At 39.3% G+C, this 25,390-nt stretch overlaps 1 protein-coding gene across 14 annotated transcripts in view; it reads right to left on the reverse strand.

The window, feature by feature from the left end:
- The window catches only part of DNAH6 (dynein axonemal heavy chain 6), a 411,305-nt gene that overhangs the window by 278,712 nt on the left and 107,203 nt on the right, over nt 1–25,390 (reverse strand). For 13 of the 14 annotated variants that reach the window (XR_013526431.1, XM_002807522.6, XM_035272122.3 and 10 more), the window contains 4 exons: nt 21,937–22,088; nt 19,092–19,244; nt 12,753–13,004; nt 2,743–2,871 (listed from right to left, as the gene is read on the reverse strand). Coding sequence is in view for 13 of the 14 variants with exons in the window: in XM_002807522.6 (XP_002807568.3) it covers nt 2,743–2,871; nt 12,753–13,004; nt 19,092–19,244; nt 21,937–22,088 (686 nt within the window). In the remaining variant the exon portion in view is untranslated. Of the gene's footprint in view, nt 1–2,742; nt 2,872–12,752; nt 13,005–17,377; nt 18,211–19,091; nt 19,245–21,936; nt 22,089–25,390 lie in introns of those variants that run through there. The other variant, XM_054244763.2, reaches the window with a different exon arrangement.

Below are 25,390 nucleotides of genomic sequence, written 5' to 3' on the forward strand. Positions count from 1 at the left end.
AATGTATGCTAGTACCATACTATTTTAATTACTATAGCTTTGTACTATGTTTTTAGATCAAGAAATGTGAGCCCTCCAGCTTTTTTCTTATTTCCCAAGATTGTTAGGTACTTGAGGTCTTCTCTGTTCCCAATACATTTTAGGATTTGTTTTCAATATTTCTGTAAAAATGTCATTGGGAATTTGACAGGGATTGCATTGAATGTATAGGTCGCTTTGGGTAGTATAGGTATTTTAACAATATTACATCTTCTAATCAATGAACGTGGAATATCTCTCCATTTATTTGTGTATTCTTTCATCATAGGTTTTTAGTTTTCAGTGTGTGTCTTCCACCTCCTAGGTAAAATTTATTTCTACTTTATTATTATTATTTTTGATGCTGTTATAAATGGCATGCTATTGTAAATTATTTCCTTTATCTTTTGGATTGTTTAGAAATGTATAGAAATGCAACTAATTTATGTAAGTTGATTTTGTATTCTACAACTTTACTGAGTTTATTTATTAGTTTTAATTTCTTCCCCCTGGAGTTTTAGGGTTTTCTACATATAAGATATCTAGAAAATGCTGGATCCTATCACTACTCCAAGACAGGTGATACAGAAGTTTGTCCCTTGAGCAGTCCCCTGATAATGTACAACATTGGAAAGCCACTTCAAATCTTTCCTTGTCCAGATAGACGCTGAGATTTGGGAGTTCTTGCTTGCTTACTCTGTACTTAGTCGGGGTGGGGGGAGGGGTGTTAATGGCTAGTGAGTACAAACTGGTCCAAACTATTGCTTTTGTTCTCAGTGGCTTCCAACCTGGGGTCCTTTCCTGTCCATAATCAAATTCAGGCAAGAGAGAAACCAATCTCTCAGGCAGACCCCTAAAATGTCAGCATGCCATATAGTCCATTCAGTTTGTCTTTCTCTCCCTCCCCAGGGAGAAGCTAAGAACTTCCTCCTAATTGTGTAGCACTGTGTTGGGGGCAGGAATTATAGTGAAAGGGTGTTAGGAATTATTCTACTGGCTTCAATAAACTGCTGTCATACTTACCCATGGTGCAAGAGACGTTCAACTTGTCTTTATATTTCTCACAAAAGAAATTGGTTCAGGTGTTGAGTCAGTATGTCCAAGGGAAAAAGGAAGGGTAGGGGCTTCATACTCTGCCATCTTGGTAACAGGACCAATGTTATTCTTTCTGACTCAAGGAGTGCTCACATGTGTATTGTAGCATTTTTTTTTTTTTTTGAGATGGAGTCTCACACTGTCACTTGGGCTAGAGTGCAGTGATGCGATTTCAGCTCACTACAACCTCTGCCTCCCAGGTACAAGCGATTCTCCTGCCTCAGCCCCCCTTGAGTAGCTGGAATTACAGGCACCCACCATCATGCCCAGCTAATTTTTTGTATTTTTAGTAGAGATGGGTTTCACCATATATGCCAGGCTGGTCTCAAACTCCTGACCTTGTGATTCGCCCCTCTTGGCCTCCCAAAGTGCTGAGATTACAGGTGTGAGCCACCGCACATGGATGAGTTGTAGCTTTTTATCAAGTAGTATTTCCTCCATATCTTGCTCCTTACTACATACCTTCCTGTCTTGTCTGGGAACAAAAACTTTGATGCTGTTCTGCCTCAAGTATCACCAGCCTTATTGCCTGGTATCAAGTTCATTATTTTCATATTTCTCTACCAATCTCTGGACCCTGGAGTAGGGAACATGTCAGATCACTTTCTGGTCATCCATCTGGGGCTCTGGAAGAGACAGGTGCATTCCCCTGTGTGGTTCAAGCATGTTCCTCCAAGACTTTTGGGGAGACCAATGGCATCTTCCTTTTGTTAGGGAGTCCCTAGTTTTGACACAGAATATTTTTTTTTCTATTCTCTTTTCTTGTTGGTCTCTCTAAAAGCTATTCAAAACACCTGCATCTGTTGCCCCTTTCTCTTCATGTTTTTTGAAATACCTCTTTTAGTCTTTCAAATAAACCTTTTTTTTTTTCTGAGACAGGGTCTCACTCTGTCACCTAGGCTGGAGTGCAGTGGTGCAATCTTGGCTCACAGCAACCTTCACCTCCTGGGATCAAGTGATCTTCCCACTTTAGCCCCCCAAGTAGCTGGGACTACAGGTGTGTGCCACCATGCCTGGCTAATTTTTATATTTTTAGTAGAGATGGGGTTTCACTATGTTGGCCAGGCTGGTCTCCAACTCCTGAGCTTGTGATCCAACTGCCTCGATCTCTCAAAGTGCTGGGATTACAGGCATAAGCCACTGCTTCTGGTCCTCAAATATACCCTTTTACACCCATTTGTCCCTGGCTTAGCTGGGGATGTCATTTTTCTCAAATTGGCACATAAAACCAGGGTTAATAAGGTGATATTAATGGAATCATAAAATACATATGAATGTAAAAGAAGTCTGAATATTACTTAAGAAAGGATAGTGTGGTTTTAATTGACCACATTAAAAAATCCACCTACGTTTTAACATAGAAAGTACAGTTCCTTGTCTGAAAGTTTTGTGTAATTCACCATTATTTTTTAATAAGAAAAATATTTGGTATCTCATGTGTACTAGTCTTTAAACACTTAAAAGGTAGGTAACATATAATATTTTATATCTGAGAGTATTTGTAGCACACTGACTAGCACATAGTTGTCCAAATATTGAATGTTTACAGTTACATTACTCAAGTTCTTGTGGATATATGCCATTTCTATGCACACATTTCTAAGACAGATGGTGTAAAACTGTCATTACCTTAAAATTCTTCTGATAGGACTTATATTGAAAAGCACGTTTTTGAAGGTCAGCTAGAACAGACTGAAGATTATTCAATATGAGCCTTATTTTGACTTGGTCAGCAGAAATATCTAAAATCTGTGGATCCTGTAAATTTAAGACAGTTTTTGGTTAGCCATTCCTGCTTTTTGATAAAGACCAATTAAATTAAATGAATTAATAAACCTTTTTAAAAGAGTCATTTAATTCTCTTTTCTTTTTGATTTTTAGAAATGATGTTTTAAAATTGTTGCTTTCCTGAATTTTAAAGCAATGCATATACATTATAAAAAGTACAGATTTGTATAAAAGTGCCATGGAGATAAATTTGTTTTAAAACAGTATCTAATATATTCTCCCTCATCTGTTTTTATTTCCTACACTTCTTCAACCAACGTGACCTCAGATAAGGAGAGGTGAATGCAACAGGGAAGAGAAGTAAGGGAATATGATATAAGGTAAATTTCCATTGTACAATAAAGGAATTGAAAGGCCTTTGTATTCTAAGGTGATAGAAGAGAGAAAATGAAAAATATAAATAGAAAGACATATGTTTTCTGGCTGGCCTGTGAGGATTTAAACCCCAGTGAATGGGAATGGAATAGTTCAGGAACAAAGCAGAAGCATGTAATTAGATTTGGGATAATCTGAGAAAATGAAAGGAATCTGAGAACCATTATAGCCACAAGTCACGGAGTCTAGTTATTCCATGTCTTAGTCTGCATGGCTGTGCATTCAAACTGGCAACATGCTTTAGATTAGAAAAAGCCAAGGGATGTGTCGAGGATGAAGGAGTTTATATTGGCATTCTGGTGTCTTGTGACTTGGTATGATATGCTGGGAATCCTGAAGTTTTCATGTGTCTTGATTCGGATAGTGGGGACTGCTGAGAGAACTAGTGAACCAGAAGATGTCTGAGGCCAGGATGAGAAAGCCACAGATTACTTGTGACTGTAGGCTATGGAAGAAATGATGGATTGCAGCATAGGGGCTACATGGTGCCTGAAGAACCAGGAAATAACCTTAGTTATTAACAGCAACCTGGGACAAACAGGTGCAGCCCAGCCGAACTGCACTGGAAGAACAGATGACCTGTCCCTCCCATCTATGCACCATGAAAAAATGCAAGCTTCCCTTATGGGGCAAAAGGTAGGAAGGGATGGTGGCATAGGTGAAAAAATGCCCATAGAAAGTTAAATTTTTGGTTGAATTAAAATCTATCCAAAAGAGACCTGGGTAGAATGGAACAGATGTTTCAAACTTAAATAAATTGAGTTATCATCAGTTGCCACATTTAGGTTTTCTCTCTAATTCCCCATAACAGCAGGAATGGGGGTCTTGATAGCAAGATGGTATCATTTATGGAAATAATGAATTTACAGTTCTTTGCCCAAGAGAATTAATTTCAAACCTTCTATAAAAGAAGCACTAGTTAGAATGAGCCCATGCTTTCATTTTTGTGTATGTGCATCATGCTATTTAAAATGCATGATTTGCATGCACATATTAATTGCAGCGCTATCAACAATAGCAAAGACATGGAATCAACCTAAATGATCATGAATATCATGAATGGGTAAAAAAAATGTGGTACATATACACCATGGAACACTGTGAAGCCATAAAAAAAGAACAGGATTATGTCCTTTGCAGGAATATGATGGAGCTGGAGGCCATTATTCATAGCAGGAACAGAAAACCAAGTACCTCAGGTTCTCACTTATAAATGAAAGCTAAATGATGAGAACACACGGACACAAACAGAAACAGCAGACACTGGGACCTACCTGAGGGTGGAGAGTGGGAGGAGGGAGAGGATCAGAAAAAAATATCTATTGGGTACTAGGCCTGGTACCTGGGTGACACAATAACCTATACAGCAAACCTCTGAGACATGAGTTTACCTATATAATAAACCTGCACATGTATCCCTGAACCCCAAATAAAAGTTTTTATAAAAATTAAAAAAACATGATTACACATCAAGCATTTGCTAGCACTTGTGCTTTCTCTATCTATACATAGATATTCATATTAATAGTATGTGGTGTATAGAATACAGTATATGGTAAGCAGACTATTAACCATTGAAAGTAGACTACTTAAGCTTGAATCCAGATTCCTCCATTTAGTGTCTGTGTAACCCTTGGCCAGTTACTTAACCCTGTACCTTAGTTTCCTTTTCTGTAAAATGTGAATAATAAAACCCTAAAGTATTTTGATAACTAAGTTAAAACATGAAAATATACATAAGAAGTTTCTAGAACTATTACTCATCATTGCCCAAAATGGTAATAATCCCAATTTCCATCACACATGAAGTGAATAATTGTAAAATACAATAAAATTCTATACAGCAACAAACATGAATAAACTACATCCACAAATAGAAACATAGATGAATCTTACGAACATAAAAAAATAAAGGGTACACTGTATGGTTTTAAATAATAGAAGTTCAAAAATAGAAAATTTATAGTATTTCCACTCTAGATGGCCTGCCACTGCTATCACACCTGCTGCAGCAGGGAGGCATGGACAGGGCTACATGCTGCATGGAGCCGGTGGGAGCTAGGGACAAGTGGGAGCCCCAACCCTTCCAAGTCAGCGTGGGAGCTGTAGCCACCCAAACTGCCACTGCAGACTCAGTAAGCCCTGTGCTTTTGAGGGTATGAGAAGGCCCCCCTGCCCTTGCAGGCTTGGTCGTGTCTACTCCTGCTGCCTGGTCTTTCCCCACTTTGATCTTGGAAGGGAGAGAGGCCAGGCAGTGGGAACAGGCACTTCACTGATCTTCTCCAATTCTGGAGCAAAGTTAGGGCCCATCCCGGATGCCATGAACCGCAGCAGGAGGCAGACAGATTCCTGAGTGGAAGGGGGTGGGTCCCCAGTGAGGCCCCACTTTCAGGCCCTCCCTAACCTGAAAGCCAGGGGCCAGGCTGCCAGTCCCACAGACCAGTGTGGGAACTTGTGATGCCGTTTCTGGCCTGCTCATGATCCCCCATGGGCCAATCAGTGCATACTTCCTCCCCGCTGAGGTTCATAAAAGCCCTGGGTTCAGCCAGAGCTGAGCAGACAATGGGACAACCAGCTGCAGAGAGGAGTTACCATCTCTGCTGAGGGCTTCAGAGACCTGTAGAGATGTCAGGGCTACCAGCTTAAGAGATGAGCAACCCACCCCAGGGCCTCCTCTTTGCTAGGAGTTGGGCATACATTGGGACAATCAGCTGCAGAGAGGAGCGACCCTGTCCATGCCTCCTCTCTGCTGAGAGCTGCAGAGACAATGGGACAACCTGCCTGCAGAGAGGAGCCACCCACTCCAGAGCCTCTTCTCTGCTGAGAACTGAAGACTCAATGGGATAACTTGCCCACAGAGAGGAATTACCCACTGCCAATCTCCTCTGAGCTGTTCTAACATTGAATAAAGCCCCTCTTCATCTTGCTCACCCTCCACTTGTCTGCATACTTCATTCTTCCTAGATGCAGGACAACAACTTGAGCAAAGGCATCATCAGCCACAGAGGTTTCTGGCCAGAAAAATGATACCCCAAAGATCCCATAACAAAAGGATTAATAAGGAGGGAACACTAGGGTATCATAATGCTTTAGTTATTGACATGAGTAGTGGATACATAGATATATTTACTTTCAGATAATTCACTGAATTGTACAGTAGTAAGTTATGTACACTTTCATATGTAATAAAATAAAAAAGTACTTCAGTACAAAAGTAAAAACAATGCAAAGTCCTTAGAACACTGCTTGACAAACAGGAAGCACACAATGTGAGCTGTTTTACATTTCCACATTAATTTGTGTAAAGGTATAATCTTTAATGTCTGTACTGTATTCTTTTGAGTCAATGTGCCCTGTATATTTTCTATAGTAAAAGTGGTACAAGTTAACCAAATATTCTTCACTACCAGTTATCAGTTTTATACTCTGCCTCTTTCTAATGGTGAATTTTCTAATATGCTTGCAAAGTTTATTTTTATTTTGTATTTAGCTTTTACTTTAAGTTCAGGGGTACATGTGCAGGTTTGTTATAAAAGTAAATTTGTGTCATGGGGGTTTGTTGTATAAATTATTTCATCACTTAAGTATTAAGCAAACTTTAAAATTGTGACAATAGCTGTAATATGTGCTAGCAAGTCATTAAAAGACTGCAAAATAATAATACAAGTAGGACTAGAATTTAATTGACTAAATTCAGTATTATATATATGCTTTGTGATAGTCTGAAATATATTTCCTACTTAAAGAGAGATTTTGAAAAAATTTTTAAGTAGCAGTTCAAAGACATTGTTAAATGGTTAGGACAAAACTACAAAAAGCTAAAGCTACATCAGTTAAATGTGTTCTCTAGGGAAGGGAGGATTCAAGATGGCGTGGTAAGAACAACTCAGGATCGCAGCTCTCAGTGAACATGCAGAGGCTGCTACAGGTGTACCCCAGACAAGCAGGGCCTGGAGTGGACCTCAGCAGTTGTACAGCAGAGCGGCTAGACTGGTAGAAGGAAAACCAAGTAACAGAAATACCTCATCATCAACAATCTGGGCGTCCACTCAGAGACCCAATCGAAAAGTCAGCAACTACTCAGACGACAGGTGGATAAATCCACAAAGATGGGAAGAAACCAGCGCAAATAGGAGGAAAACACCCTAAACCAGAACATCTCGCCTCCTGCAAAGGACCAAAACTCCTCACCAGCAAGGGAACAAAGCTGGATGGAGAATGACTATGACGAAATGACAGAACCAGACTTCAGAAGGTGGGTAATGAGAAACTTCTGTGAGCTAAAAGAACATGTTCTAAATCAATGCAAAGAAACTAAGAACCTTGAAAAAAGGTTTGAGGAAATGATAACAAGAATGGAAAACTTAGAGAGGAATATGAATGAATTGAAGGAGCTGAAAAACAACATGAGAACTTCGCAAAGCATGCACAAGTTTCAACAGCCAAATTGACCAAGCAGAAGAAAGAATATCAGAAGTTGAAGATCAACTCAATGAAATAAAACAAGAAACCAAGATTAGAGAAAAAAATGCAAACAGGAATGAACAAAGTCTCCAAGAAATGTGGGACTATGTGGAGAGACCTAACCTATGTTTCATAGGTGTACCAGAAGGAGATGAAGAGAATGAATTCAAGCTGGAAAATACTCTTCAGGATATTATCCAGAAAAATTTCCCCCACCTAGCAAGGCAGGCCAACACTCAAATCCAGGAAATACAGAGAACACCACAAAGATACTCTGCAATAAGAGCAACCCCAAGGCACATAGTCTTCAGATTCACCAGGGTTGAAATGAAGAAGAAAATACTAAGGACAGCCAGAGAGAAAGGTCAGGTCACCCACAAAGGGAAGCCCATCAGACTCACGCAGATCTCTCGGCAGAAACTCTACAAGCCAGAAGAGAGTGGGGGCCAATATTCAACATCCTTAAAGAAAAGAACTTTCAACCCAGAATGACATATCCAGCCAAACTGAGCTTTGTAAGTGAAGGAAAAATAAAATCCTTTGTGAACAAGCAAGTACTCAGTGATTTTGTCACCACCAGGCCTGCTTTACAAGAGCTCCTGAAAAAGGCACTACATATAAAAAGGAACAACCAGTATCAGCCATTCCAAAAACACACTAAATGCTAAAGAGCATCGACAAAATGAAGAATCTTCATCAACTAATGGGTAAAACAGCCAGCTAGCATCAAAATGGCAGTATCAAATTCACACATAACAATATTAACCCTAAATGTAAATGGGCTAAATGCACCAATCAAAAGACACAGACTGGCAAGTTGGATAAAACACCAAAACCCATCAGTGTGCTGCATCCAGGAAACCCATCTCACATGCAAGGATACACAAAGGCTCACAATAAAGGGATGGAGGAAGATTTACCAAGCAAATGGAGAGCAAAAAAAAAAGCAGGAGTTGCAATTCTCATCTCTGATAAAATAGACATCAAAGCAACAAAGATCAAAAAAGACAAAGAAGGTCATTACATAATGGTAAAAAGATCGATACAACAAGAAGAGCTAACGATCCTAAATATATATGGACCCAGTACAGGAGCACCCAGATATATAAGGCAAGTCCTTAATGACTTACAAAGAGACTTAGACTCCCACACAATAATACTGGAAGACTTTAACACTCCACTGTCAATATTAGACAGATCAACCAGACAGAAAATTAGCAAGGATATCCAGGGCTTGAACTCAGACCTGGAACAAACAAACCTGATAGACATTTACAGAACTCTCCACCCCAAATCCACAGAATATACATTCTTCTCAGCACCACATCACACCTACTCTAAAATTGACCACATAACTGGAAGTAAAGCACTCCTCAGCAAATGCAAAAGAATGGAAATCATAACAAACAGTCTCTCAGATCATAGTGCAATCAAGTTAGAGCTCAGAATTCAGAAACTAACCCAGAACTGCACAGCTTCATGGAAATTGAACAACTGGCTCTTGAATGTTGACTGGATATACAATGAAATGAAGGCAGAAATAAAGAAGTTCTTTGAAACCAACGAGAATGAAGACACAACATACCAGAATCTTTGAGACACATTTAAAGCAGTCTCTATAGGAAAATATATAGCAATAAGTGCCCATATGAGAAGAGTGCAGAGATCCAAAATTGACACCCTATCATCAAAATTGAAAGAGCTAGAGGAGCAAGATCAAAAAAACTCAAAACCTAGCAGAAGACAAGAAATAACTAAGATCAGAGCAGAACTGAAGGAGATAGAGACACGAAAAACCCTTCAAAAAATCAATAAATCCAAGAGTTGGTTTTTTGAAAAGATCAACAAAATAGACAAACCATTAGCCAGACTGATAAAAAAGAAAAGAGAGAACAACCAAATTAATGCAATAAAAAACGATAAAGGGGAAATCACCACAGATTCCACAGAAATTCAAGCCATCATCAGAGAATATTACAAACAACTGTATGCACATAAACTAGTAAACCTGGAAGAAATGGATAAATTCCTCGACAGCTGTGTCCTCCCAAGCCTAAACCAGGAGGAAGTCGAAACTATGAATAGACCAATAACAAGGTCTGAAGTCGAGGCAGCAATTAAGAGCCTACCACACAAAAAAAGTCCAGATCCAGATGGATTTACAGCCGAATTCTACCAGACCCACAAAGAGGAGCTGATACCATTCCTTCTGAAACTATTCCAAATAATCCAAATCGAGGAATCCTTCCCAAATCATTTTATGAGACCAACATCATCCCGTTACCAAAACCTGGCAGAGACTCAACAAGAAAAAAAAACTTCCGGCCAATATCCATGATGAACATAGATGCAAAAATCTTCAATAAAATACTGGCAAGCTGATTGCAGCAGCACATCAAAAAACTTATTCATCATGATCAAGTAGGATTCATCCCAGGCATGCAAGGCTGGTTCAACATATGCAAGTCTATAAACATAATTCACCACATAAACAGAACCAAAAACAAAAACCACATTGTTATCTCAATTGATGAATAGAAGGCATTCGACAAAATTCAACAGCCCTTTATGCTAAAAGCCCTCAGTAAACTCAGTATTGGTGGAACGTATCTCAAAGTAATAAAAGCTATTTACAACAAACCAACAGCCAATATTATACTGAATGGGCAAAAACTGGAAGCATTTCGTTTGAAATCCAGCACTAGACAAGGAAGCCCTCTTTCACCACTCCTATTCAATATAGTACTGGAAGTTTTAGCCAGAGTAATCAGGCAAGAAAAAGAAATAAAGCGTATTCAAATAGGAAAGATGGAAGCCAAATTGTCTCTATTTGCAGATGACATGATAGTATACCTGGAAGACCCCATCGTCTCAGCCCAAAAACTCCTGAAACTGATAAGCAACTTTTGCAAAGTCTCAGGATATAAAATCAATGTGCAAAAATCACAAGCATTCCTATACACCAATAACAGACTTAAAGAGAGCCAAATCAAGAACGAACTGCCTTTCACAATTACTACAAAAAGAATAAAATACCTAGGAATACAACTAACAAGGAATGTAAGGGACCTCTTCAAGAAAAACTACAAACCACTGCTCAACGAAATAAGAGAGGACACAAACAGATGAAGAAACATTCCATGTTCTTGGTTAGGAAGAATTAATATCATGAAAATGGCTATACTGCCCAAAGTAATTACAGAATCAATGCTATCTCCATCAAGCTACCATTGGCTTTATTCACAGAACTGGAAAAAACCACCGTGAACTTCATATGGAACCAAAAGAGAGCCCGCATAGTCAAGTCAATTCCAAGCAAAAAGAACACAGTGGGGGGGCATCACACTACCGGATTTAAAACTATACTACAAGGCTACAGTAATCAAAACAACATGGTACTCTTACCAAAACAGAGATATAGACCAATGGAACAGAACAGAGGCATTGGAGGCAACACAACATATCTACAACCATACAATCTTTCATAAACCTGACAAAAACAAGCAATGGGGAAAGGATTCCCTGTTTAATAAATGGTGTTGGGAAAACTGGCTAGCCATGTGCAGAAAGCAGAAACTGGACCCCTTTCTGACACCTTATACTAAAATTAACTCCAGATGTATTAAAGACTTAAACATAAAAACCCTAGAAGAAAATCTAGGCAAAACCATTCAGGACATAGGAGTAGGCAAGGACTTCATGACCAAAACACCAAAAGCATTGGCAACAAAAGCCAAAATAGACAAATGGGACCTAATCAAACTCCACAGCTTCTGCACGCCAAAAGAAACAGTCACTAGAGTGAATTGGCAACCAAGAGAATGGTAAAAAATTTTTGCAGTCTACCCATCTGACAAAGGGCTGATATCCAGAATTTACAAAGAACACAAACAGATTTACAGGAAAAAAACAAACAAGCCCATTCAAAAGTGGGCAAAGGATATGAACCGACACTTTACAAAAGAAGACATACAAGAGGCCAACAAACATATGAAAAAATGCTCATCATCACTGGTCATTAGAGAGATGCAAATCAAAACCACATTGAGATACCATCTCATACCAGTTAGAATGGCAATCATTAAAAAATCTGGAGAAAACAGATGCTGGAGAGGATGTGGAGAAATAGGAACACTTTTACACTGTTGGTGAAAGTGTAAACTAGTTCAACCATTGTGGAAGACAGTGTGGCAATTTCAAGGCCTTAGAAATAGAAATTCCATTTGACCTAGCAATCCCATTACTGGGTATATATCGAAAGGACTATAAATCATTCTACTATAAGGACACATGCACATGAATGTTCATTGCAGCACTGTTTACAATAGCAAAGACCTGGAACCAACCCAAATGCCCATCAATGATAGACTGGATTGGGAAAATGTGGCACATATACACCATGGAATATTATGCAGCAATCAAAAATGATGAGTTTGTGTCCTTTGTAGGGACATGGATGAACCTGGAGAACATCATTCTCAGCAAACTGACACAAGAACAGAAAATGAAATACCACATATTCTCACTCATAGGTGGGTGATGAAAAATGAGAGCACATGGACACAGGGAAGGGAGTACCAAACACTGGGGTCTATTGGGGGAAAGAGGGGAGGGACAGTGGTGGGGGAGCTGGGGAGGGATAGCCTGGGGAGAAATGCCAAATGTGGGTGAAGGGGAGAAAGGCAGCAAAACACACTGCCATGTGTGTACCTATGCAACTGTCTTCATGTTCTGCACATGTACCCCAAAACCTAAAATGCAATAAAAAAAATGTGTTCTCTAAATGATTTGAAGACTGGTCTTAATTATTCTCACCACAAAAAATGATGTATGTGAGGTGATAGACACATAATTAGCTTGATTAACAATATCACAACATATACGTGTATCAAAGCATCAGATCATACACTGTAAATAATATGTAATTCTTATGTTGACTATACTTTAATAAACAAATTTAATAGTCGAACTTTTCATAAGTTATTTTTTTACAGAATCCTCATTTAGCTTACCTGTGCTTGCAGTTTTACTTCATTCACTTCATTGTTTAATTCTTCAAGATCAGTACCCAAGTGTACACAAAATTGCTTAATGCGTGATTCTCTATCACCCACTGCTTTATCAATGGCATTCTGAACAGCAACAATGGATGGCTTCATAGTCGCAAAAACAGCAAAGTCTTCAGGAGGTGTGGGCACCTGATATTGTTCAATAAGCTTGTACATTTGAATCACTATATTCCCTTCATCTTCAAGGCTTTCAATCTAAATGGAAACATAGTTTGCTCATTAAATTTAGCAGAGTCCTATTATACTCTTAAAGTTTGTTCTAATAGGAGACAGCCACTGTACAATATGAACACTGTATTAGGCTATTCTCCTGTTGCTAAATAAAGACATACACAAGAATGAGTAATTTATAAAAGAAAGGTTTAATGGACTCACAGTTCCACATGGCTGGGGAGGCCTCACAATCATGGCTGAAGGCAAGGGAGAAGCAAAGGCATGTCTTATATGGTGGCAGGTGAGAGAATTTGTGCAGGGGAACTCCCACTTATAAAACCATCAGATCTCATGAGACTTACTACCACAAGAACAGTATGGAGGAAACCATCCCCATGATTCAATTATCTCCACCTGGCTCCATTCTTGACACATGGGACTTCAATTAAGGTGAAATTGGGGTGGGGATGCAGCCAAACCATATGAAACATCAAATGTGAATAGTCAGCACAGGAGGAGTGTATTTTATTTTATTTTCTAAAAATGGGTATTAATAATGGCCAATCAATATTTCACTTAAACCTATGAGTAGGTGCGATGTGGTATTGACATGAATGTGTATTTTGTATATTTAAAGTGGAGAGCTCTATAAATATTTATTAAGTTTACTTGTTCTGGATCTGAGTTTAAATCCTGGATATCCTTATTAATTTTCTGTCTCATTGAGTCTAAATCTCTTTATAGGTCTTATGTATCTGGGTGTTAGGATCATTAGCTCTTATTGTTGCATTGATCCTTTTACCACTATATCTTTGCTGCTTTAAAATCTATTTTATCAGATGCGAGAATTGCAACTCCTGCTTTTTATTTATTTATTTATTTTTGCTCTCCATTTAGTTGGTTAATCTTTCTCCATCCCTTTGTTTTGAGTCTTTGTGTATCTTTGCATGTGAAATGGGTCTGGATGTAGCATACTGTTGGGTTTTGGCTGTATCTTTTGATTGGGGGATTTAGTCAATTTAAATTTAGGATTACTGCCATTTGATGTTAACTGGCTGTTTTGTCCATTCGTTGATGTAAATTCTTCTTTATGTTGATGCTCTTACTTTTTGGTATATTTTTGGAAAGGCTAATACTGGTTGTTTCTTCTATGTGTAATGCTTCTTTCAGAAGCTCTTGTAAAGCAGGCCTGGTGGTAATAAAATCTCTGAGTACTTGCTTGTTCATAAAAGATTTTATTTTTCCTTCAGTTGTGAAGCTTAGTTTGGCCAGATATGAAATTCTGGGCTGAAAGTTCTGTTCTTTAAGGATATTGAATATTGGTCCCCACTCTCTTCTGGCTTGTAGGGTTTCTGCTGAGAGATCTGCTGTAAGTCTGATAGGCTTCCCTTTGTGGGTAACCTGACCTTTCTCTCTGGCTGCCCTTAGTATTTTCTCCTTTGTTTCAACCCTGGTGAATCTGACGATTATGTGCCTTGGGGTTGCTCTCCTTGAGGAGTATCTTTGTGGTGTTCTCTGTATTACCTGGAGTTGAATATTGTTCTGCCTTGCTTGGTTGGGAAAGTTTTCCTGAATAATATTCTGAAGAGTATTTTCCAGCTTGGATTCATTCTCTCTGTCGCATTCAGGTACACCTATCAAACATAAATTAGGTAGTTTCACATACTCCCATATTTCTTGGAGACTTTGCTCATTCCTTTTTATCCTTTTTTCTCTATTCTTGTCTTCTCATTTTATTTCATTAAGTTGGTCTTTGACCTCTGATATCCTTTCTTCTGCTTGATCAATTCGAGTGTTTAAACCTGTGCATACTTCTCAGAGTTCCTGTATTGTATTCTTCAGTTCCATTAATTCACTTGTATTCCTCTCTAAAATGTCTATTCTCATTAGGATTTTGTCAAGCCTTTTTTCAAAGTTCTTAGTTTCTTTACATTGGGCTACAACATGTTCTTTTAACTCACAGAAGTTTCTTATTATGCACCTTCTGAAGCCTGATTCTGTTAATGGAATGCACTCGTTCTCCATTAAGCCTTGTTCCCTTGTTAATGAGGAACTGTGATCCTCTTTAGAGGGAGAGGCATTCTGATTTTGAGTATTCTCAGACTTTTTACGCTGGTTTCTTCCCATCATTGTAAATTTATCCACCTGTCGTTTTTGTAATTACCAACTTTCAAATTAAGTCTCTGAGTGGATGTCCAAGTTGTTAATTCCCAGGGCTCAAATGTGAGCAACCCACTGCGCTGGCCAAAACAGCAGCATTAAGACTGATGGTGCTTTTCTGCCCAGGAATCTCCAGTCTGGCTTCCTTCTTGAGTCCATAATAGGCGACTCTGCCTTCCCGGAGCTCCAAATGTCGGTCAGAAGGGGAACTAGTCCTGTTTACTCTGCACCAAGAGCTGCCGTGCCCAGGTGCCAGCAAAACCATTGCACCGGCCTCAAGAGTCGCACTGGCGACCCATGGGGCTTCTCCACTGGGAATCTTCTGGTCCATGAGTGACAAAAATTTGTCTGAAAGTGTGGTGTCCTCTCGTTCTCTGCACTTTCACTGGGAGCTGCAATCCTGAGATGTTAGCGATCAGCCCTCTTGGATCCAGGAAGAGTGTATTTTAATATTATAGTCAAATTTGCTAAAGCATGCTGGATGAGAAATACAGTCATTGCTACAACACAGGTAATCAAGTTAGGAGAGCTTGTTTAGAGCTGAGCTCTTATAAATGTTTCCCCTTTCTTTCTGTTTTGTTCTTTAGTTGTATTAAACAATGCCAATATTTAAAGTTTTCTGAGAAAACATGTGCTGTGAGGTTGTTCAGCTGAGGTATTTGAGCTTCCAGGCATGTGTGATGGGCAGTGATCATCTCAGAGCAGTTCTTGAGGAATTGACAGGCTGTGGACTTACATGGTTTCAGAACACACATGTAAGGTGAGATTCCCACTATCCTTTAATAAATTATTTTACTACAGCCCAATGACCACTAAACATCTACACTTTGGTTTCTCACTTTTAGTGGACAGTATTGTTTGTCTTTCCTAAGTTTCTGGCAAGAGATCCCACAATTTTGGGAAAACTCCTTACCCCCAGCTCTGTCATATGGTTATAGAGGGAGCAGCCACATTCACATTACTTGGTCCAACTTCCTGGCCACAAGCTGAACCAAGGAGCATCAAACTGTGATCTAAAGAACTTAGCTCAGTCTGGCCTTTCTCTCCAACATAGGAATAGTTAGGACTGAGGCCATTTAACTTCATATGGAGACAGAACAGTTCATTAACATGAGAAGATAAGTGCACAGAGGCTTTTAGAGAAATAGTTCTCAATCTTTAGCCTTCATTGCAATGACCTTGGAACGCTTGTTAAAACAGATTGCTGAGCCCCTCCCAAGAGTGATTCAGAATGTCTAGCAAGTCATAAAAACACTGTAGTCACTTAGGGTGGGTCCCAAGAATGTATATTTCTAACCCATCCTCAGGTGCTGCTGCTGCTGCTGATTTGGAGTCCCCCTTTGAGAACCAGGTTCTAGAGAGGAGCAGAGATGAGAGAAGGAGAGAGGCATTTTTTTTTAAAAGGCCTAGCTCTATCTATGCTTTGGGATTCTGAAAGATATTTCTGCAAATTTAGAATAAATCTTCCCATTTTCTAAGCTATTTATGTGGGTTTTTGTGACTTTCAACCAAAGTTTCTAACACCTTCAACAAGTTACTTATAGAAGAACTAAGTCTCTCTACATCAATATCTGTTCATCTTCCTGTATTTCCTCTATTTTGGGTAAGTATATATCCAGGTTTCTCTGGAATGTCCTGGATTTACACTTATTGTTCTAGTATAATTATTAATAGTGTCTCTTTGACTCTCAGAAAAATGTCCTGATCAGACAATGAATTATGTAGCCTACCTTCCTTATACTGGTATGAAATTGCTATCTACCTTTTCCCTGCAGAATGATACCTAAAAGTCACCTCATTCTCCTCTCACTGTTCCCTCATTCAGTTGTCCATTAAGTCCTTTCAATTCTACTTAACAACTTTATCATTAATTTCTTCTCTCGTATCCTTGAAAACACTGCTTTAGCTACACAGTTCATCAACTTTCAATCAAACATTCTTTCTCCAAAGCGCATCTATTACTAAATCTTGTTTATGTCACATTGCCTCCTGTCTTTGCACATGGCTTTCCCTCTCCCTGGAATGCCCACCTGAATGTTTCGTGTATTTTATGACAGCTTAAATACCCCATTCTCCACACAGCCTTCTGTAATTCATAGGCAAGAATGACTACAAACCCAGTGCTAAAACAGTATCTTATACCTATGCTCTTTGTATGAGAATTATCTGCTTGCATTTAAGACTCAGCTCCTTGATTGCAGGTTTATTCATTGTTGTAATTTTTGCACCTGCTAAGTGATGCTTACTAAACTTACTGACTGAATGAATGAAGTTCCAGAAAAAGTTTTTGTGCATGCAGAGCATCTCCCTCAAGGAAGCTGCTTTCCAAGCACATCGCAACCAGCAAACACAGACAACCTCCTGGAGATGGGACACGTCTATTTTCTGAATACTGCATGGACTTGCTGTTCTGGAATCACAAGGTAATAGCAGCCAACTCTCAGTAGCCATTGATTATGATGTGACCCTACCTTCTCGACATAGTTTATAGGACAGAATAAAAACTCTGAATAAGTTTAATAGACCTTTAGAATCAATATTGGAAAAGAAAGATTATCTCTTTCTTGCTGACTGGCTAGACTTGCAAGTTGTAGCTTGGGAGCAGCTGGTGGGTATGTTTGCTGCTGTGGTCAGAGAAGCAGAAGCAGCTCTCTGCAGAGGGAGAGAAGTGAAGCAGACTCTCAGAGAGATGCAGAGAGGAGAGATGGAAGGAAGGATTACCGGGTCTTCCCACAGCTGTCCTATTCCTGGTTCTGGTCAGTTCCTGAGCCTAGTTACATTCTTGATTGGGAGGTCCATGAAGCACCCCTGAATCCTTAAATGGAATCCCTGTTTTGGCCTAAGCTTTCTCAAGTGGGTTTGGGTTATTTGTTTGAAGTGGCTTAAGGAATACAAACAATAATAACTGCTTGGCGTCTTTAGACTCCTGGGACATAGAATAAGCAAACCTGAGGAGAACCACAATCATCCGCCTTTTTGAGAAATTGTGATTTCTTGAAATGAGAAACACCGTTACCTTTGTAGTCATGTGAAATAGCATTTATTATTAATTTGGTTAATAATATACAACATTTATTCAGTTTACATTTTATTTGAAAGATTTCTTTAATTTTCAGAAATTTAAGAAAATAATTTAGCTATATTTTCAGTTCCAACTTCATATGAATGAAAGTTCATGAAAAACTGACTATTGAAGCCAAATGCTAGATTGCTTCCCATGGGAAGAGCCTGAGAGGAGAAAACCAAGTTTCCAGAGAAAAAGAAGCAAGAGAGACAAAGGAGTGTATGTGTGTATGTATGTGTGTGTGTGTGTGTGTGCGCGCGCACGCGCGTGCGCATGGTGTGTGTGTGTGTGTGTAAGAGAGAAAAACAGAGACCTGACTCCATCTGCATCACTTGAGTCCCCAAATCTACTTTTTTCCCTTCTCCACCTTTTCACTTAAGCAGGTTTTTGCTGGGTTTCTTTCATTCTTAACAGTAAATTTCCCGACTATGCAGCCAGATTACCATTAGGATTAATATCTAGATTACAATCTATTTGCCACTTACTAAAAGTTAGAATTCCAATAAACTATGGTTGAGAACATTGGCTATGCAGTCAAAGAGACTCAAATCTAAATTTTAATGCTATCACATACATACATATCTGTGATCTTGGATAACACATCCTATTTTGGTTTCTGTTTCCTTATCTGCAGCATGAGAATAGATTATCATCCAGACTTCTCAAGCTTTTGTGAGAATTAAAAATTTGATGCATGTAGAAAATGTAATATGATGCCTGGCTAGTAGTAAGAGTCGGATAACTGTTGGCTGCTTTATTCCTGTGATACAGAACATTCACTTACTTTGAGGTATGCCACTAAATCAGCTGTCTTTTGCCCTTTAGTCCTTCACTTTTTCTTGTCCCATGTCTTCCTTTCTACTATAAGATTCAGAATATTAAATTACATGAGACAATCAACTCACCCGTTCCTGAATTTCATCAAGAAATATTAAGCTATGAACATATTCTGTGGTAGTAGTTGGAATAAATTCAAGTTTATACTCTGCATCTTGTGCCTCAGAGATAATGGCATCCACTTTTTTCTTGCTTTGAAGCGGAAGCATAAAATTTAGCACCTAAGAAAGAAAATAATGTGAATTATAAACAGTCGAATATTTTCATTTTATTATATATTTTAGCCAAATCCTAATTGGACATCTGTTAAAATCAGCAGACATTGGAAGCAGCAGAGGATATAAAGAGACTTTTTTTCTCATTAAATCACAGCTAAATAGCCAACAGGAAGACCAGGTTTTGAAGATCATTTCCACAGTTTACCAAAAATTTTCCCTAAATGCTCTAATATCTTGCAGGTAAGCCTTCTGCTTCTTTATCCTATGTAGTGGACATTGTGCTGCCCCCTCCAGCATCAATCCCACTTCTTTCATGCTGGATGCTAGCCATGAAGTTTGGGGGAAACTGATCTCTCCTTCAGAAACAAATATGGAGTCTGACTGATCACTTGGCAAATAAAACATGTTTTTTTTGGCCAAAGTGATCAGATTAAGGTTGTATTAGTCCATTTTCACACTGCGGTAAAGCACTTCCCAAGACTGGGTGATTTATAAAGGAAAGAGTTTTATATTTAACTGACTCACAGTTCAGCATGTCTGGGGAGGCCTCAGGAAACTTACAATCATGGCAGAAGGTAAAGGGGAAGCAAGGCAACTAGCGCTATCATCGTCCCAGGCAGGGATATCTTTGAGAAGTGACTCAGTTCTGCCCCAGGCCCTTGTGACTCTGCTTAAAGCACACATTTCTGCTGACTCTTGTACCTGGGGCAGCAAAATAGTCACCAACATGCTCTTAACAACAACACGCCGAGCACAGTGGAGCTGTACTAGGCAACCCCCACAGTCTCAGGCTGTGGTGGGTGTCTGTCCTGCATGCGACCCAGACCGCCCTCACCCCTGGGGCTGCCTGCCCAGCCCTGCATGCTGCACACTCCCCGTGTTTGTGCAAATCCTAGCCAGTATGAAGTTGTTGCTCTTGTCTTTTCTTACAGTCTTCCTCCCTTTATAGAATGTCAACCAAAGAGTGCCCTCCTCCCCTCTCAGCCTCCTCTTTAGCTAGCTTCCCCATCTCATCACTGCGCATGTCTGCGACCTTTGGTAATCATTTACAGTACCACACAGAACCCTGTATTTTGCACACAAGGCAGCAGGAATGAGAAGTATATGAGAGTGCAGGAAAAACCACAATTTATAAAATAATCAGAGCTTGCTAGAATTCACTCACTATCAGGAGAACAGCATAGGGAAACTACCCCCATAATCCAATCAATTCCTATCAGGTTCCTCCCTTAACACCTGGGGATTACAGTTCAAGATGGGATTTGGGTGGGGACACAAAGCTACACCATAGCAAGGGTGAACCTCTGACCTTAGTTTACTCAATCAGATAGAGGCCAGGCACTTTTATTTATAGCTGAGAGACATGTGTACTCAGAATTCCTATCTCTCTTCCTGTCTCTCTATATACAAACAGAGAAATAATTGGCTTGTGGAGCTTTTGACAATCATTTCGCAAATGCCTTAGGATGAAGTCTGCGCCTAAGGAGGCTCAGGAAAGAGAATGAAAGAACTGGTTCCTTGGTAACACCACTGAGCCACTAGATCATTCCTCCTTGATATCAACCCAATCTCTGGGGTTTTTAGATGTATATGCCAATAACTCTTCTGATTGCTTAAGCCAGTTTGAGTTCAGTTTTCTTGGGCTTACGGTAGGTATATACCCAAATATTTATTGAGCATACAGTAGTTTGTTGAAAATGAATTAAATTTGCTCCAATTATATACATAATTATATATATATATATATATGAAAGCATATGCATATTTCTTTTTTACCAGATGAAGAAGCAAATATGCTTCTTCAGAAATATATGCATATTTCTTTTTTACCAGATGAAGAAGCAAAACTCTCGGAGAAAGCCCAATGCCATACAATTAATTAATGATGGAACCTATTAACCCTCAGGTCTGTACTCTTTTATATAGTGCTTTACCTTCCATCATGTACCAGGGACCAGAAAATGTTTTCTATAAGAGCCAGATAGTAAATATTTCAGATTTGTAGCACATACAGTCTCTGTCACAACTACTCAACTTTGTTCTTGTAGGAAGAAAGCAGCCACAGATGATATGTAGAACATTGTCATGGATGTGTTCCAATAAAACTGCATGCATGCAAAACAAGAGGCAGGCTGGGTTGATTCTGTGGGCTATACTTTTCCAATCTGTTTCATATCATTGTGTCTTTGTGGGCATTTGGGAAGATACAAATATACTCTGGCTCCAAAGGAAATGATTGTATTGGTTCTGCAACTTATTACAGAAATTTACCTAGCTCTATACCTTGCCAAAACATAACCGGACCTTTAGGGACAATTTCAGATCGGAAAATGATTTCCTAATCTTGATCTTGGTGGTCTAGAATCAACCATCACTCCCTCTGGGATATTGAATTGTTATTGTAGTATCCTCTCTAAAAGTCTTGAAATGCTCTGACAATGGAAAAATGAGTAAAAGCAAGAGGCTAGTGTGAGGGCTGCAGTCCCCTCGATTATCTCATCTAAAAGCTGATTATGCTTGTGACAAAAAGACTATAGACCTTTTCTTAGAAATTAAGGATGCCCAATAGTCTTAGGTTAATTTTGATTAACAAAAACATGCAATACTGGAAAATAAATAATAGGTTTTTGTGCAGTATAAAAATCATAAAATAATTGTAGAGAAATAATTGAACGTTTTTCTAGTTTATAGTTACCTCTAAGCATCGCAAAGGTGATGGAATTAACTTTTCTCTTAGCAGCTTAGTGTCAATGAGCAGCAATCCTACATTTCTGGTGGGTCTGAGAGCTACTGCCTCCTTGTGCTGTTTGTGGTATTTTTCCAGTTGTCCACTAAAAAAGTTAACATCTACATAAAAAAATCACATAAAGCATAAAATATACCATATTGGATTTTAAAAGATAATTACAAAATATTTTAAAAATCATTGCAGTAATAAACTTGCACATATATTTATAATGTTATTATCAGTATTTGGAATATCTCACATAACTTTAAAATGCTAATTTGGATTGCTTTATAGTATTTTATTCTTGTGATATAGAAACTAATATTTTATAATGTAAATATGCTTTCTGGCTCCTATGAAGAGATGACAGAAGAAAATAACCTGTAAGTGCATTAGAGAATCTAGTCTGGAATTGACTAGATGTCAGAGTTAGGCTGGTTTCAAGTTGGGCTTAATATGAATGTTCTCTCCCACACAGTATCTCAAAGTAAAGCATTTTCAGAATATTAACAACAACAAAATTTGAAACATAAGCGATCACACATAGCTAAAGTTATCTCGGTTCCTCTTCCCAACACATCTCTCTGTCATTCCTGCACCCTACATCATGGACGAAGCCTTCATCAATTTGCATATACTGCTGTTGCATTTTGATAATCTTCTTGCCTCCATTTTTTCTCTCATCCAATCCATCTGGAACCAATGGAAACCTGATTATCCTTGAATATACTCCCATAATACTATCAGTCAAAAATAGTTCTCTATCTAATGCATATACAATTCTAAACTTTTCTGCTTGTCTTTCAAAATTCTGTATCCTCTGGCTTCTAAAAATTTAGCTAATTTTATTTCTAATTACTTCCTCCATTTGGATCAAATTGATTTTCCTACTGTCTACCCTTTTTCTTCCTTCCATAATCTTCCTCCATCACCCTAAAGAGAAAAGGGTGCTGTTTCTTGCCTTTATTCATGCCATCTCCTCTCCTGATTATAAGGGGTAGTTTGATATAGTATAAAGAACACACCAGAAAAAGTATTAGAAGACCTTAACTCAGGTCTTTAACCCATGTGTGGCCTTAGGAAAGTCACTTAGTCTTTCTGAGCTTCAGCTTCCTCTTAATATAAAACAGAAACAACAATTATCTCCCTTAGGTCAGAAAGTTTTGATTTGTGTATTTTTGAAAGCTGACTAAATGAAGATGTTAAATGATCTGAGAGGTCCTATGGTAAGAATACCTGTATAATGCTGTGTTGCCTAGTATTTTCCAAATTTATTTGAGCACCATCTTTATTTCATGACATCATGTAATTAATTATCCTTCAGAACAGTGCCAGTGAACACCACTTTGGGAACCACTGATTTGGTCCCAAACTCTTATTTTATACATAGAGAAAATTGAGATCGATTGAGGTCAAATAAGTTGGCTATGGCCACATAGCCATAAAGGAATAAAAGATTAAAGCCAATAGTTGAGAAATACTATTTCTTTTTGAAATTGAGGAGAGGCAGTATATAAAACGATTAAGCAGACAAGCTTTCAAGTCAGAGAAACTGGATTCTAAACTGCTCACTAGCTGTTTAATCTTGAAGTTGCCTCATCTCTATAGATCTGTTTTCTTTTCTTTCTTTCTTTCTTGAACCTCTGCCTCCCAGGTTCAAGCTATTCTTGTGCCTCAGCCTCCTGAGTAGCAAAGATTACAGGCACATGCCACTGCACCCAGCTAAGTTTTATACTTTTAGTAGAGACGGAGTTTCACCATGTTGGCCAGGATGGTCTCAATCTCCTGACCTTGTGATCCGCCTGCCTCGGCCTCCCAAAGTACTGGGATTACAGGCATGAGCCACCATGCCTGGCCTCTGTTTTCTTTTTATATGGCAATACTAATACTCTGATCAGAATTGTGAGGATTAGATAAGATGTCTAAATATTACTTAGAACGGTATCTATTATGCTGTAAGTGCTCAGTTAAGTGCATAAATTACTAGTAAACACTGACACTTATAGGAATTTAATGGTGGGATGTGGCTTATTGTCAGGAAGCCAGAACCTACCTGCTGCTCATTCTCATAGGTGGGACAGGCAGCAATCTGGCTAAAAGTTGAGTTAGACATTTATTAAGGAATTACAATATGTGCTAAGCAATGTTGTAGTCATTTGGAGATATAAAATACCAGGTAAGGATGATATCTAAGGGCAAAGCCCACTTTTATAAGCCTCTGGCAACTTAGTGATTTAAGATGTATTGGGGGTTCCAAACAGGAGGAGCACAGAGGTTAGGAGTCCAGGCCAAGGTACTCCAAAGTCCCAGCCATCAAAGTGTTGGAACTGGGAGATCTGGTTTCAGGATTGGGTTTCAAAGGCAGAACTGGAAAGCCAAGGTAGGACTAGCTGAAGAGCAACTTGGGAGTCAGGGGACTTTGCCCTGATGGGAGCTTGCTGAGAGATCACAGTTATCCAATGTGAGGACTGTGGTAGCAGAAGGCTAGGAAGCCTTGGGCCCAGGATATAAGTAGAAGAGCTCAGGGATTAGAATGGGCTATTTTGATCACGCCTCCTTTTTGTGCCAAATGCCAGGCTCCATGCCCTGCTGCCACTGTGATGCCATGCCACAGCACAGAAAGCGTCATGTCCTATGTCTCTGTCAGTGTGCTTCTGTTCAGCATACACTAAGTCTCTGTGTGATAGTGTTGCCAAAGAACAATGGAAGTAGGCTTGTCTAAATTTTGTTTTTCTATATTGGGGCCCCATTTTTGTCTCTCTAACAACTTAGTATCTTGAAGACTCAGACTTCTACCAAGATGGCCTAACAGGAACAGCTCTGATCTGCAATTCTCAGGGATAGCGATCCAGAAAGCGAGTGACCTCTGCATTTCCAACCGAGGTACCAGGTTCATCTCACTGGGACTGGTTAGACAGTGGGAGTAGCCCAAGGAGGGCAAACTGAAGTAGGGTGGGGTGTTGTCTCACTCAGCAAGTGCAAGAGGCCAGAGAACTCCCTCTCCTAGCCAAGGGAAGCCACTAGGAACTTTTCTGGACACTCCAGCACTCTGGCTAACATACTGCTCTTTTCCAACAGTCTTCATAACCCATAGACCAGGAAATTCCCTCTGGTGCCTAAAACACCAGTGCCCTGGGTTTCCAGCACACAATTGGGTCGCCATTGTACTGCAGCAGTTTTTTTTCCCCCCCACATACCCTAGTGGAACCTGGAACACCAGCAAGACAGAACCCTTATTCCTCTGAAAAAAAGGGAGTGGAAAGCAGGGAGCCAAGTGATCTGGCTCAGTGGGTCCCACTCCCATGAAATCCAGCAAGCTAAGATTCACTGGCATGAAATTCTCACAGTTGGCACAACAGTCTTAGCTTGACATGGGGCTTTCGAGGTTGGTGGCGGGAGGGGTGTCTGCCATTACTGAGGC

Source organism: Callithrix jacchus, chromosome 14 (genome assembly GCF_049354715.1).
Source record: "Callithrix jacchus isolate 240 chromosome 14, calJac240_pri, whole genome shotgun sequence".
NCBI lineage: Eukaryota > Metazoa > Chordata > Mammalia > Primates > Cebidae > Callithrix > Callithrix jacchus.